At 39.1% G+C, this 15,782-nt stretch overlaps 1 protein-coding gene across 3 annotated transcripts in view; it reads left to right on the top strand.

The window, feature by feature from the left end:
• The first annotated feature begins 6,055 nt into the window (after positions 1-6,055).
• CYL1 (alpha-N-acetylglucosaminidase family / NAGLU family) overlaps positions 6,056-15,782 on the top strand; it is a 74,718-nt gene continuing 64,991 nt past the window's right edge. For 2 of the 3 annotated variants that reach the window (XM_077385588.1, XM_077385587.1), the window contains exons 1-3: positions 6,056-6,526; positions 12,724-12,797; positions 13,740-13,951. In XM_077385588.1, the coding sequence (XP_077241703.1) occupies positions 6,305-6,526; positions 12,724-12,797; positions 13,740-13,951 (508 nt within the window). In that variant the 5' untranslated portion in view covers positions 6,056-6,304. The remainder of the gene's footprint in view (positions 6,527-12,723; positions 12,798-13,739; positions 13,952-15,782) is intronic. The other variant, XM_077385586.1, reaches the window with a different exon arrangement.

Raw genomic sequence — 15,782 nt, forward strand, 5'->3', positions numbered from 1 at the left:
ATGGTTGTGTTGATATCATTGCCCATATTTTCTGGTCCCGAACGGTTTGGTTAAGTCGTGTTGACACAAGAACCCGGCCGCTACTAGAAATCCGGTACCGGAAACTACTCCAACCAAACAATGACAAATAGCCTCCGGCAACCTATAGAATTAGCCCAAATGAGTGTATGCAATAATTCAAATATGTAGTGAAATAAAGAAAGAAAATAAAAGAACCAGAGATTTACGTGGTTTGGCACTTGGCCTACTCCACAAGCAATCCGGCAAGTATAAATTCACTATCAATGATGCGAAATTACAACAAGGGTGGAAAACCTTTACCTCTCCAACAATTGCGAAACCTCACCAAGACACTCTTCTTGCAGCCCAAGCAAAATACCCAACTCCCTCTTACAATGTCTCTCGTGAGAGCACCTTAAAAGAAACCAATAAACTTGGATCATAGCCCTTACAAGAGAAGAAGGAGAAACCCTTGGAGAGAGAAAACCCCTTTTCTTTTGTATAGAAAAGCTTTAATTTCTTCTTTTAGAAACAAGTCACACCAACTAGAGATAAATTTAACTTATAAAAAACACATTCCAAGAATGCCCCTTCTTAAAAAAGTTAATCTAAGTGATTTCAGATCACAGTTCTAACAAGTTGAGTCCTAAAAATCTTCTAGGTAGATGTTCCTAACCCTTCAAGTTGTGAGAGTTTCTGCAACCTCATATTTGAACTTTCTAGGCCATCCATTTTACAGTACAGTACGCCTATTGATCAGTTAGGATCACCCTATGAGGATAATTTCTTGGGGGCATGGCCTATCCACCATGGGGCCAACAAATTAATGGTTTAGATCACCGAAATTGGGTGAGCCCTACTGTAATTTTCGGTGGAAATACACACTCTAACTTGCAAAACATCACCAAATCGTATATCACTTTATTGCGTAGGTGCAACAGCTGTGTAAGTAACAATTGGGTCAAGTACTATCAACAGGACTGTTGATATTGTGATTCTTAATTGTTAGGCTGTTACCTAGCAGCCACTCTAGCTGCATTTGGATTGCCGGAATCATGAATTCCAATTCGTATCTCTGCTCCGTTTGGATGCAAGAATTTTTTTGGTTCTTGGGACTTTTGTGGGATTTCCGCAGGAAACTCACGTTTGGTTGCTAGTTATATAGTGGGCAAAAAAGAATCCCACAAACCAAAATAACCTTGCACGAAACCCAAAGCTGGAAAAAAAATCCCAGGAACCAAAATAATTCCGCACGAAATCCGAGGAACCAAAATAACCAAAAGAAGAACTTTTGTCTTCCCAACCGTTCAAGCAACCAAACAAAGGGATTTTTATTTTACCGGGATTTTTTTTTCCCACCATAGTCCGGTCAACCAAACATGGGATTTTTATTTTACCGGGGTACTTCCAAGGAGTTTTTTTTCCCACCAATCTCCCAGGAAGTTTTTTGTTCCACAAAAGTCCCAAGAACCAAAATAATTCTGGCATCCAAACGGAGATATTGATTTTCTAGTAAACAGAATGGAAAAAAATAAAATAAAAAACATTTTATTAGGCCATGTCTCACTGCTGCGATATTTTTTCATGATAAATCGGAGTCTCCAAGTGGTGAGAGAGGAATAGGGTAGTGGGAGAAGGAGAGAGACTTGATAGGGCATGATTGAGATGAGCCAGAAAAGTGGCTACAATTAGGAAAAAATAAATCCGATTTTGAGTAGAGTTTTTTGTATCCTAACTTTTTGCCGCTTCTCATCACCCGATACACTAGTTTCCTATTTTTTGTTTTCTGATTTTTAGGCATGTTTGTTTTGGATTTTAAGAACCAATTGTGAGTCCAAAACTGGTTGTTGGAATCAAAATTAAACATAAATTTGAGTCCAATAAATCACAAAAAATATTCACTCTAGCTGGGCAGAATCAGAATATCATGCATTCCCTCCCTTTAATTCTGCCCCAATATCAATTCGACAACATGATTCCCTTCGTGTAATTGAACCAAACACCTAAATTGGGCAGAATCAGGATAGGATGCCGATTCCAATGTGATTCTGGCAATCCACACACACCCAGGTGACGTGTGCCAATGCAATGAAAGCTTTGTAGCCAAATATTTTTTGTGTATATCTTGAGAAGAAAAAATTATAAAAAGATTGGATGTTTGGTTCTTTCCTACTTTGATCCAATGATGCTAACTCGCCCTTTGACCACAAGCTCAGATTTAGTTGCACCAAGAAAAGTTGAACTAGTGATTTTTTCGGGGGAGATGATTTTTTCGCACCCCTTTTAGGACAACACACCTTTTGTAACATGAATTGCGGCCTTGCGGGCAGACTTTTAATGCTTTTTGACGTCAAATCACGTTAACAAGGGCACGATTCATCCTGTACGGGGAGCGAAAAAATCATCGTCCCTTTTTTATGCCTTTATCTTATGGATGAGATGATGTTCTATAAAATTAGGGGCCTCGATTAGAGATGCATATCCCAATGTGGACCCGTCGATTGACGTTAACAGCCCCCTCTATATAGGACTGCAGAGGGGTTGATTTACTTCAAGTGGGAAGGATTCAACTATCCTGATTGCCACCTGGAGTTAGCTGTCCCATGTAAAAAAACAGAGTGAATTTATCATTTACCATCCCCCCCCCCTTTAACGTTATCCGTTAAGTTTTAAAGGTAGAGAAAGCGTTAAAGGGGGTGAATTAACCATTCTCACAGAAACCGTTAAAGGGGGATTTTATCCGGGGGGGGGGGATATCACTTCCCTTTTTAAAATGTGAAACTTTAGAAGGGAACAATACATAAGTAAAACAAATCCGTCTATGGTACGTCAAGATCAATCCTAATGATCAACCTTTGGATCCCACATAGGGAGATGTAGGTGTGATCTAGATCGTTGATCTTGTAAAATAAGAAGGTAACCCCATGTCGCATTCTCAGGTTAGGTAACCCCATGTCCCATTTTCAGGTTAAACTAACATCTCATCCGTAAGTCTAAGGTATATGAAAATCAATGTTTTAGCTTTTCTTGATTGTTGGTGCTGAGATCCAGACTTCAGCGCTTGGTGGTCGGTTGTTATGGGCTCGGACTATGCAGAGTCTGCAGACACAGAGAACAAGGTTAAAAGGCCCAGAGTTTGGACTTTGAAGGAACCCTTCGACACTCAAGTTAGTACAGAGCACAAAAAGCACAAAACAGGAGATCAGAAAGCAAGAGTACTGGCAAAATTAGGGGATCAAAGAAGATGCGTGCCTTGGCCACCGGGTTCCCCTCTTTATAGTCGATTTGAGTAGGATGCAGATAGGAAAACTTGGCTTCTGTGGAATCTATCGATTGGGCAAGTTTCCAAGGAGGTTGGCCGTTGCCCAGATTCAAAGCGCCCGTCGGGGCATTATTTTGAAAGGTGGCTACAAGTGTTGGAGCGTTAGGCATAGGTGTGCAATGACCTTTGTGCCCTTGATTTCCTTTATAGTCGTTTGGGCCTATTGACCGACAACTCGCCATGTGGTGAAGGTTGGTTTTTCACCCTAACATATTGCCTCCCACTTCCTTGCATCGTCTTGAGCCGAGGAAGTAGTTTGGTCTATTCTGTCATATAGTTCCTCATAGCATCATTTTCCTTATGTCGTCAACTTATGGAGTTGTCCTTGGTGCTCTTAGTCTACAGCAGACTGAGATGGCTCATCTCGGTTGAATCTTGCCGAGCCAGGGTGCCTGGCGTGCTCATCAGTGATTGGAGTTCTCGTTGTTTGGAGGTCGACGCGCCGATCTGTTCTTGGGTCAGTGGGTGTTACACTGTTACTTGGCGTGTCTATTGGATGGTAGTGGTTAGGTTCTCAAGGTTGGAACAATAGTGCCAAGCGTAATACTTACAACGCTTCATTTCCCGAACTGTCGCATTGGTAATTATAGCGGTACGTCTTTTTAGGTAATAATGATACACATGGTCCGCCACCCGTCTAGCAAGTTTGTTGAACTCCCATTGTGGGCACGTCAACTGGTGGCTATGGCACAGGATGCGCATTCGTCGGCTAGTAGTGGGCTTGCGAGCCGTGCTGGGCGCTTGGCTCGCCACGGAGGGCAACCCTTGGAGACCATACGGATTAGCATTTGTATTTTGGGTACTCTTTCTGGTGGCCATGGCTTTCATATCTTAGTCTTGTTAGTTGAACACGGGATCCAAACGCAAAGAAAGAGGCCAAGGAAACAAGTAAACCAAAAAAATATATATCCCTTGTTCTTAATCCCCAAATCTCTAGATTACTAGATTGTCGGTGGTGATCGAATTAAAAACATTCAAGGATAGAAATTTATACCAGAATTTACTACCCAACTGCTAGTCTCTTCTTGATCCACTTCGCACTCGGCTTCTATGTTTCTCAAACACAGACACCCTGAAAGTTGGAGTGATGGCTCCTCTTGATCACACAAACACCAAAAGATTAGGAGAAGAATTATTCTTCTCTACCTTGGTTCCAAGACAGAGACAAAAATATGGAATTCTATTTGGACTTAATTGGTGGGGGGGGGGGGGGGGGGGGGGAGAGGGGAGAGGGATCACTTGCGAAAGAGGAAGGGAGAAGGAGAAAATGTCAGAGTGTGATTTCTCTCTTCCCCTTTCCCTATAAGGGAGGAGGCATGTTTTCTACTCTAAAATTTAGTAACCTTTTTTCTTTTTAAATAAAAATACTTATTTCTTTCGACGAGTTTCACAATTAGCAACTAGTCCCCTTTCTTATCTCTCCCTTTTAGATCTCCTCAAAATTAGAACTTCACATTTCTACAAATAATTAATTAATTAATTAGCTAATATACAACATGTTTGCACTAAACAAGAGTTCAAGTTGGTGTCTTAATGCCCAAATTCGTTTGGCTTTTACACTCAAATTACAATTAGAAAGTGTAATTTGAGTTAACTTTCCCTCTCCAAACGTTTATGAACTTAAGGATTCAACCCTAAGTAAAGAAATGTTGATTAAATATTCAAGGCCACATGTTTTGGCAACTCCAAAACATGGAAACAACCAAGGTTAGAAACTCTAATATCGGAAAATGTCTTACATGCCACTGTTGCTAGACACTCGTTCTCGTCGTTGCTGCCTAACATAACCAAAACACTTGTAGCGGATGAGAGAATATATCTTGATTGAATTTTGCCGCTGTATGCTGTCATTGAGAGAGAGAGAGAGAGAGAGAGAGAGAGAGAGAGAGAGAGAGAGAGGGGGGGGGAAGGAGAAAATGTCAAAGTGTGATTTCTCTCTTCCCCTTTTCCTATAAGGGGAGGAACTAGTCCTGTTTCTTATCTCTCCCTCTTAGATCTCCTCAAAATTAGAACTTCACCTTTCTACAAATAATTAATTAATCATATTAATTAATTAATTGATTAATTAATTAATTAGCTAATATACAACATGTTTCCACTAAACAAGAGTTCAAGTTGGTGTCTTAATCCCCAAATTCGTTTGGCTTTTACACTCAAATTACAATTAAAAGTGTAATTTGAGTTACTTCCCTCTCCAAACGTTTCTAAACTTAAGGATTCAACCCTAAGGCTCCGTTCACTTATTTTCCCCGGAAAAGAAAGGAAAGGGTTTCGTTTTCCTTTCCTTTCCAGGTGACATGGCAGAAGGAAAAGGAATCTAGGAAAACTGTCAAGAAAAAGGTTTTGTTTTCCTTGGAAAGCCTCTTTCCGATATATTTAATTGGAAACCAAATCTCCAGTAACAAGGAAAATGTCAATTTCCACGTCATTTCCACGTCTGATAATATTTTCCTTGGAAAAGAAGTGAACACAGAAATTCTTTCTTGTCAAGGTCTTGTCAGGTAAAAAAAAAGGCTGTTTTCTTGGGAAAACAGAACAGAAGTGAACAGAGCCTAAGTGAAGAAATGTTGCTTAAATATTCAAGGCCACATGTTTTGGCAACTCCAAAACATGGGAACAACTCGGAAAATGTCTAACATGCCACTGTTGCTAGCCACTCGTTCTCGTCGTTGCTGCCAAACATAACCAAAACACTTCTATCCACACCACATACCATCACATGTGGACTGGTAGGTGGAATGTTGTTTGTCCCATTGGGTCCTCGTAGTGTTGGTGAAGAAAAAAATTGCCAAAAGAGAAAACAACACAACCACTTCAATTATCGATCGAGAAATCCAACAGAGCATACTTAATCCGCACATATTCTGTTTTTTACTTAGAGATTCCTCCTCTGTCCGATACTGTGTTTTGAATAACCTTTCCTCTGTTTCATAAATTCATGTTTTGTTATTGAAATTTGATACTTCCCACCCTTTTGTGAGCATGGCGAAAGGGTTTTCTCCTTTTCTCTTTCTTCTTCTTCTTCTGATTCATGGGTTCTTACTTCCAATTGCTTTTGGTCAAATGGAAGGAATGGAACCAGTGCTGAGAAGGCTTGCAAGTAAACGAGCTTCTCCCTCCATACAAGAGGCTGCTGCTCGTGGGGTTCTCAAGAGATTGTTGCCAACCCATTTATCCAGCTTCGAATTCAAAATTGTTCCCAAGGTACCCATTTATCCAGTCGATTGATTGTTGGGTTTTTTGTTACATGCCTAGATGGGTATTACTTGGTGTGGAATAAATTAGTTTATTAGATTTTGTAGCTTTTTGAAGTCGGGTTTTGCTAAGGTGCATTGAAACTTCATTTTGGAATCATTTTACCCATGCTTTGAGAGTTTTACACTTGTTTTCTGGCTTTTTTTTTTAAAATCAAAACATGTGTAAAATGAAGTTTCCAATGCAGTTTAACTAGTGCCCTAGCAAAACCCTTTGAAGTTTGTTTTCTCAGTTGTTAGGCATGGGTAGTATTCTTAGAGATAAGGGTTAGGATTTTCTAGATTTGTTTGTGTAGGAGTTTTGGAGGAATTGTTCAGTTGGCTGCCAATTGGGTTTTCCGTTTGGTATAAATAACATGTAAGTAGTTTTTTTTTTTTAAAGTATTTTTTTTTCTCGAATCAATGAAGAATTTCAAACTCAAAACTGGGTTTTTGCACAGAAAGGAGGACTGACCCTTCCCTCGAAGTGGGTCGAGAGGCTGATCTTCCCTCTAAGAAGATCAATCACGTTGCAAACCGATTTCTGTTCCTAACAATTTCCCTTGTGGATTATTCTCTACTCCTGGGTCTTGATCCATCAATCAATTATTGGGTTTCTTCTGGTGGGCTTTGTCTACTATCCAATTTGTGTGTTTTTTGTTTGGTTTTCTACTTGGAAAACTCAATCTACTCAAGACAACTGATTCAACCTTCTAATTATTTTGGTGAATTTTGTTTACAATCCAGTTAGTGTGATTTTTGGTTGGTTTTTTACTCAAAAAACACAATATACTCATCTACTTTTTTCTGTTCACAACTCCTACAACCTAACTGAATAGTACGCAGCATTCTCTCATAGATTTTGCTTTGTTAGAGTACGAGAGATCTCACCGTTAGATCATCATGGTGGTAGATCAGGCAAGTAGATTAGAAGAGGTAGCCTAGAGTGATTAGGAAAGTAGGTTAGAGTAGAAGGATTCTATCTTTGTTTCTTTCTACAATTTCTCCCTATCTTTCTATGTTTATCTTTTGAGTGTTCTATATAAACATCCATTAGGCTCTCTGTAATTCAGTTAATATTATTAATAATCTCATAAATTTATCATGTTATCAGAGTGGCCGATCCTGTTGAGAAAATCCGTCGGGAAAATATGATTCGATCGTGCACAAATAACCGAAAAAGTAGAAAATAAACATAAGCCACAATTAGAAACAAGTGTTTTTTAGGTTTTGTAAAACCTAAGATATAAAAGGGCAAGAGAGGCAGTTTTTCTCTCGAGAGGAGGCTATTTATGCAGCAGCTGCAGAGAAGAGGTGAGAGAGAGAGAGAGAGAGAGAGAGAGAGAGAGAGAGAGAGAGAGAGAGAGAGAAGAGTGCTTCTTCTCTAGTTTTTCTCTACGGTTTTTCTCAGATTTCTCTTGTGTATGGCCTTGGTTGAGAGGACAGGGAAAGAGTTACGGGTTTGTGGCTTGTGGCTTGTGGCTTGTAGTTTTGTTTTCTCGTAGTCAAGATCGTGTTCTCGCCTGTGGGTGTAGGCATCTTGGCCTAACCACGTAAAATCAGGAAACAAGGCAACTTTCCCAACAATCTCCACCTTAGTTTGTTTCCCAGCCACATGAAGATTTTTTGTTGATGTTGCCACCAGTCCGCTATCACCACAAACTACCATCAGCCTTCTGAAGTACCATCTACACACCATCGAATCATCCATCGCGACTCGATCAACACGTCCTTCACCCTCATCTGTCATAAGGTGAATCTAACCTTTCTATCTAACCAATTGATGCTAAATTGGGTAGAAACTGATTTTACCGCCATCTCAAATCACTCTCGTTGCGGAGGTCCATCTCAATCGAGAATTTCTCGAACAATCTTTCTACCACTAATGATCGCTCTAACCATGATCCAACCACGATACCTAAGACCCTTCCAACTGTAGCCCAATGACGATCGCTCCAACCTGAGCTTTGATACCACTTGTTGAGAAAATCCACCTGGCAAATCTGATCCGATAGTGTACAAATAAACGGAAAAGTAGAAAATAAACACAAGCCACAAGATCAACACCGAGATTTTACATGTTTCGTCCTAGATGCCTACATCCACAGTCGAGAACATGATCTTTACTATGAGAAAACAAAACTATAAGCCACAAACTTGTATCCCATTCCCTGTCCTCTCAACCAAGACTGTACACAAGAGAAATCCTAGAAAAACACGAGGAAAATCCGAGAAGAAGCACTCTTCTCTGCCTTTCTCCCTTCCCTTTCTCTCTTCTCTCTCTCTCGCCTCCTCTTTGCAGCCACCACACAAAGAGCCTTACACAAAGAGCCTCACGCCAAGAGAAAAACTGCCTCTCTTGCTCTTTTATATCTTATGTTTTACTAAACCTAAAAAACACTTGTTTCTAACTCAAATCGATGAAAAAAAGGCAACTTTCCCAACAAATTCAACCTCGGCTCGAGCACAACACTCGTCTTTCCTTCTTTCCTCGGACGACTGATCTAGCTGTCCACCAGGCCTCTAGTGATATCCACAACTGCCCTCGTTTCTTTACCTCGTGCCTCTCTAGGCGCTTTGTTGCTGACCGGTGTATCGACTTTGGCCGTCGTTGGATTCACCACGATCACCGCCTTCTCTAGATTGGTTGTTGGTTGCCACAGCCGACGAAGATTTCCTTCCATTTGCGTGATGTGTACCCTATCGGATTGTCCCAACTATGCTATGGCAACCCGAGAGAGAGAGAGAGAGAGAGAGAGAGAGAGAGAGAGAGAGAGAGAGAGAGAGAGAGAGAGAGAGAGAGAGAGAGAGAGAGAGAGAGAGAGAGAGAGAGAGAGAGAGAGAGAGAGAGAGAGAGAGAGAGAGAGGGTTGTGAATTGGGTTTATCAAAATCAAATTCCTTTTGAAAAACTTAAACCAATTTCAACCCAAATTAATTTAAGACAATCACTTTAACAATTAAGCCCAAAAAGATAAATCAAAAGTGCAAGAATGTAAAGGAGATAGAGTTAGAAAGAGTGCACCTAAGATATATAGTTGTTCGGTCCTCTATCTCAAGAGGCCTGCTCCACTCCACCAACTAAGAAATGTCGATGGCTTCCACTATTTGACCTTCTTAACTTTGGCAAGATCGTGCCGTTTACATCCAATCGCTTTAACCTTGGTGGCGATCCTTCACCACGGAGAGAGGGCTTTGCTTCTCCGGACACTCGCCCCATTACAATGATGTTCGAAGAAAGAAAGAATAAAAAAATCCCTTTGCAAGGGTTACAAGATGTTGAAGAAGATATACAATGAAGCCTAGATCCAATCCTTTTGCTTTGATGGTCAAGAGAGGTACAATTAAGCTAAAATCACTCTTAGGGTGTTCCAAGTATGTTTGGGAGTGAGTTGGATAAGTTTCAAAGGTTGGCGGACCCTTATATAGGGTTAGAAACCAAACCTAGCCGTTTTAATGGGATTTTGGTTAAAATTCTGCGAACTCCCCCAAAACTTGCCGTTGTAGCCATAACGGCTAGTTTTTTCATAGGCCCTATTACGATCGACCAGGCTAGTGTAAACTTGACATTTTGTTTTTCAATAGCGTTCAACTCTCGGTCGATCGGGGTGGCCGGTCGACCGGCCCTGCCAATTTTTGCACATTTAATTCTAATTAAATTCCTATCTTTTGAGTGTTTTGTCCACCACTTGTTCCTTGTTTATTATCATGTTTTGGGACCCTCTTTAATGCTTGGCCATGCCTCAAAACAACCCTAAAGCTAAGGATTGGATTTACATTCTAAAGTGACACTTGATCTTTTCTTGAACTTCAACACTTCAAGCCATCTTTGCATCTTGGATCTTCTTAGGCATTTGCACTTTGATGATACTCCAATTAGTCTCTACCACCTTGATCCAAGCTTCCTTCATTCCTTGAACAAATGTATTGCAAAATCTACAATTTACATGGGCAAACTCATTAGCAACACAAAATCACTTGTGTTTGGAATCATCAAAACAAGATGGGAATTGGCCAAGGTAGAACCATTGGGCTTACACATGAGTTATGATTGAAGAAATGATGGCAAAAAGAAGAAAGGCTGAAACTTTAGCCGCACGCTTTCTCCTCTAGCACGTGGTTTTCCTTTTCATCACCGTGAGCCACGTCCCATTACTTTTTCTTTGGTTTTAACTTTTAAGAGGGAAGGTGGTTCTTGTTGATTCTCATTTAATGCCATTTAGAGAAGCCGTGCCAAACATCACCCTCAATCTTTGATTCCTACACCCATCACTTGGTCCTTAACATACTCATCACTTTGTCCTTAGCATGATACCCTTGAATTTGATATTGGCACCCCTTCCATCTCTAAAATTTCCTTTTTTTTTTCTTTGCATTTTAAAAGCGCCTCATTCTCATAAAAACATCCCCCTTTCATCGTCCTTTGTAAAATCCCCAATTGGATACACCGAAAAAAGAAGAAAATCTTGCACTCTCACAATTCATAAATTTGTGCTTTTCCTGTCGATATTTCGTCGCCCTATCTTAGCTGCTACCTGCTAGTTGCCCCTTTCTCCTCTATTTATTTCCTTTCTCTATACAATTTTCTCTTATTTTTTAAACCTTACATTTTCTTTCATTTATTTTAGTTGAGGTACCTTAGTTGAGTTGCGTGCCTGAAATAATGCTCTACTCAGCTGAAGTGCCTCGGTTCATTGAGGTGAATGTCTAAGAGCGTAATTTCATTTGAAATTCCATGAGGATTGGTACCAAAAGTCGACCTATGGTGTCTAATTTCATGAGGATCGGTACCGAAAGCCGACCCATGATGTCTTGCCCATCGGGGCTTGTTTTTTTCCCATTGTGGCATTGGTCCATGTGATCCATTTCCATTAGGACCCGTACCCAAAACCAGCCCATGAAGACTCACCCATTGATTGTAGTCCCATTAAGCCCGTTGAGGCTCTTCGCAGCTCATCTTTCAAGTGACACATTCTTCAACAACAGGCAGAATCATCATCTTTAGCAACATTGGCAACATACATCAGCCAACATCTTCAGTGGACATTGGTCATCAATATTCAACAGGGTGCATCAAAATTGGAAAATTTTATATTTATTATCGGGGATATTTATTGTAATCAATCGTATGTCGATTTTTCAATCCACATATGTTTGAGGGGGCATGTTAGAGTACAGGAGATCTCACCTTTGGATTGTCTTGGTGGTAGATTAGGCAAGTAGATTAGAAGAGATAAACTAGAGTGATTAGGAAAGTAGGTTAGATTAGAAAGATTCTATCTTTATTTCTTTATACATTTTCTCCTTATCTTTCTATGTTTATCTTTTAAGTGTTCTATATAAACACTCATCAGGCTCTCTGTAATTGAATTAAGATTATTAATAATCTCCTAAATTTATCATGTTTTGACACTACTCATTGCGGAGAAGGCAGCTGATTAAGATATCTAATTATGTTGGTCAAATTCCTTCAAAATCTGTAAAGAATTACAGTTGGATTCACAACCAGTGCCTCATGGAGCAATCTGAATAATGTACATTGTTGAGCACCCAAATCCAAGTTTATTTATATTGATTTATCTTTATACTTATTATGTAAGGGTATATTAGTCATTTTATTGTTTTTTCACTTATGAGTGGCATAGAATGTAATTGTCTCTCTTACGCAATTAATAAATTTAAGAGGAAAGTCATGAGGCTTGATTGAATCCTTCTCTCACCTCACAATGTTTCTCTTCCCCCTCTTCTCTTCTTTTTTTCTCCTTCTCTCTTCTCCTTTTACCAAGCTCTATTCTTGTTCTTTTTCTTCTTATATACTAATATTTATCGAGTGGGTGCGTTTTTCAATTGAATTGACTTGGCAAAGAGAAACTCAGAAGTCAAAAGTTTCTGATCTGAATTGAGTTTTGACTTTTGACTTTTTTGCATTGTTTTCTTATCTTAAATATTCAACCTGTACATGCATAATCCTTATATTTGCCTTCAGGCAGATTATGATTCTAAAAATTGCAAAAGTCTCTATGGCAGAAACGGAAGTTGTGCCTGGATCTCAGAGGTTACCTTAGAAAAGTTTAAATAGTTAGAGCAGTTATTCTTTGATTGCATCGCCTCCAATTTTCGAAATGTTTGTGCTTGTTATTGTACTGATTATCTGTGTTTGAAAATTTCAGGGTCTTTGTGGTGGATACAGTTGCTTCTTGATAAATAATTTTAATATCTCGAGCAAGAAAGGACGAGAGATTATGTATGTACCTTTTTTCATATCGGAAAGAAAACAATTTTTATTAATTTCATTTTGCAGTAATCTGTAACACTGTTTTGTTTTGCTGAATGTAGGTTGATGTCTATTTTCTAGAGATTACATTCTGAATATTTACAATAATGCTTCCAATTTCTGTTTTTTTCGTCCAGATGTAGCTCGGTGACTTTTCTTGGCTTGAATATGAGATCTGGATCGATAGTTCATAAAAGTGTCTATCTGCTAGATGTGTTTTCAAAGCATTTTCAAATTGAAATATGTTTAAGTGTGGTAGAATTCATAAGTTTAATGATAATGCATCCGAATCCTTGCCTAAGTGGTGGTTATCATTACTTGCATGCTGGCATGCTGCTGGTTGCTAAGCCTCTACCTTAGTTTTAAATTTCGGCCAAAATCCAAAATTTCGGCTGAAATATTTCGGTTTCAGTTTGGACCGAAACCAAAAGTACATTGAATCGGATTTTTACATGATTTCCCCAAAATTTCACCGAAATCTGAAATTTCAGTGTTTTTCACCCTTATTTACAAAATTTCTACCGAAATGCAAAGATTTCAACCGAAATTACTGAAATTTCAGTGGAAATAAAAAAAAAAAAAAACCAAAATTTTTGTCGAAGTTTAACATGATTTCGGCCGAAATTTCCACCAAAACTGAAATATTTCAGTTTCAGTGGTGGCCAAAACCGCCACCGAAACTGACATTTAAAACCTTGGCCTCTACCACATATCTATCTCATAATGTTGTATGGGAAAACTCTGAATAATCAATTATCCTGCATTTGAAGATCTAGAATACCTCTGAATCCTCCCTAGTATGGTAGTATTGGTGGACTCTAGTTCAGAATGGATGAATAAGACTCGAAAAGTTCTGGTTTGTATTTTCCTTGTATTTCATAATGGTTGACCGGTTATGTCCTTTCCATCCAGGATAAAAGGTACTACAGCAGTTGAGATTGCATCTGGTCTCCACTGGTATTTAAAGTATTGGTGTGGTGCTCATATTTCGTGGGACAAGACTGGTGGCAGTCAAGTATCTTCCATTCCCAGACCAGGATCACTTCCACGTGTAGAGGATAAGGGGGTTATGGTTCAGCGTCCAGTTCCATGGAACTATTATCAAAATGTTGTTACTTCCAGTTGTAAGTACTGAACCTTGTATCTGTGCTTAAACTTTTCCTTGCATTGTGACTACCCAATAATAAAGTTTTCCGTTTGAGAGCTTTTTGTTGCTTTGATAAAAAAATTTGGAAGTCTAAAGGAGCGGGATTTGAAATGCAAGAAAACGTCAGTAATCCTTGTGAACTTCTGCTTCTCCCATGTGTGGGGTGGTGGGACCCTCCTGGCATTTTTTGAAACCCCATTTTGTACTTGTATTGGTTACGTTTGGGGCCATTCTTGCATAGTGGGAATGACAGACTTCAATTTGAGATGGTTTCCAAGAGTATCAAGGACCGTGGAACCTTTTACCCATAATGGAAATAATGCAGCTGCACATGCAAGTTCACATTTGATGCCATATGATTATCATGTTCTATTAGGGTTTTCCTGTACTTTTGCGCTGTTTGTCCATATACTATATTTCTAGATATTTTTGATAGGTTAGCTGGCTTGAACCCACAACCTTGTGGTTGTCACACTTGATTTTCCAACTGGGATATGGGCTCAAGCCCAATTTCTAGATCCGTTTAGCATGCACATGTTTAAGTGCTCATAAGCCCTATGGGCGTTAATACTGATACTTGTTCTTCCACCATGTTTCATTTATAGTTTCCATGGTTTTAAACTTGATATCTAGGATTTCATGCATCTACATAATCACATAGATTATGCATAGGAGAAATATTAAACCCTGATGATTAGAGTCCAGTAGCTGAAAGTGTCAGTAGCTTACGCTCTGACCCAAGTAGTATGGGGCACGTGGAATCCCGTGTGAATCAGAAAAGTTAGTTCTTGAGAAAAGATTGTGAAATTCACTCGGCATTTTTGCATTGTTATGTGTGAGTGTTGTATGGGTTTTCATTAGCAACCACATATGAGAATATAATTTGTGAGCTACTTTGGCAACACGATTTCAAATGATTGAATGGGTGTACTCTTTGTGATGTCAAGGTTAGGACTTTGTTCAATATTTTTATTCATTGATTTCCTTCCCACATATGTATTTTTTTTCAGCAATATACTATCCTTTCAACCTACTACTGTTTTGGAAGGAGAGGAAATTCCCTTCCTGAAAAGATAAAGCCATATTTTTATGAAAATTCTTTCTCTATGATCCATTGAAGTATGTGGCACAATTCCAAGCTTCTTGGCTTGATAACGATATTTGAATGCTTCATGCGATGGTTACATGATTGTTTGTTCTGAGGCTTGTGTACCTTGAAATGGGCTCCTTGGTCATGGTTTTGAACTGAAGAACATCTAGTAATACTTGCTGCTTTATGTCCATCAGTTCTGATTTCTTTGTGGTGATTGATTGATGCCCTTCTCTGCTGATGGTACTCTTTCAATTACCTCTATAAACCTTCATCTGTGGGTTCTACTAGCATTGCCATAATTCCATTTAGTGTTGGATGTTCTGAGCATACGAATGTTCTCAATTCTAGACATTTTGAAAGATACCGTAGTAGCATCTATGCAGAGTTTAAAGCTATGTAGAAGTATCTATTGCTAAAAGTGGGGTGCGGCGGATATGAGTGAATCTGGGTTCAAAGCGATTCATTGCTGGTCGTCTTTGGCTTAAGAAATCGTTGTTTCCTCCCTTGTCTTATTTTGCATATTTAGAGAGATGGAGTTATTTTTGCCATTCATAATGAAGGAAATTCTCCTTAGCTAATTTTGTTGTATTGTGTAATGATGCAATCTGACATAGATGCCTAAGTTTTGATTTGTCCTTAGGTTATATATTTTTCCCTTTTTTTTTCTTTACCTTCTCTAGGGCGTTTATTATGTTTTTTATTTTATTTTAATGAA

This window comes from Tasmannia lanceolata, unplaced genomic scaffold, assembly GCF_043159265.1.
Source record: "Tasmannia lanceolata isolate RefF3 unplaced genomic scaffold, GAP_Taslan_0.1 ptg000007l, whole genome shotgun sequence".
NCBI classification, from domain to species: domain Eukaryota; kingdom Viridiplantae; phylum Streptophyta; class Magnoliopsida; order Canellales; family Winteraceae; genus Tasmannia; species Tasmannia lanceolata.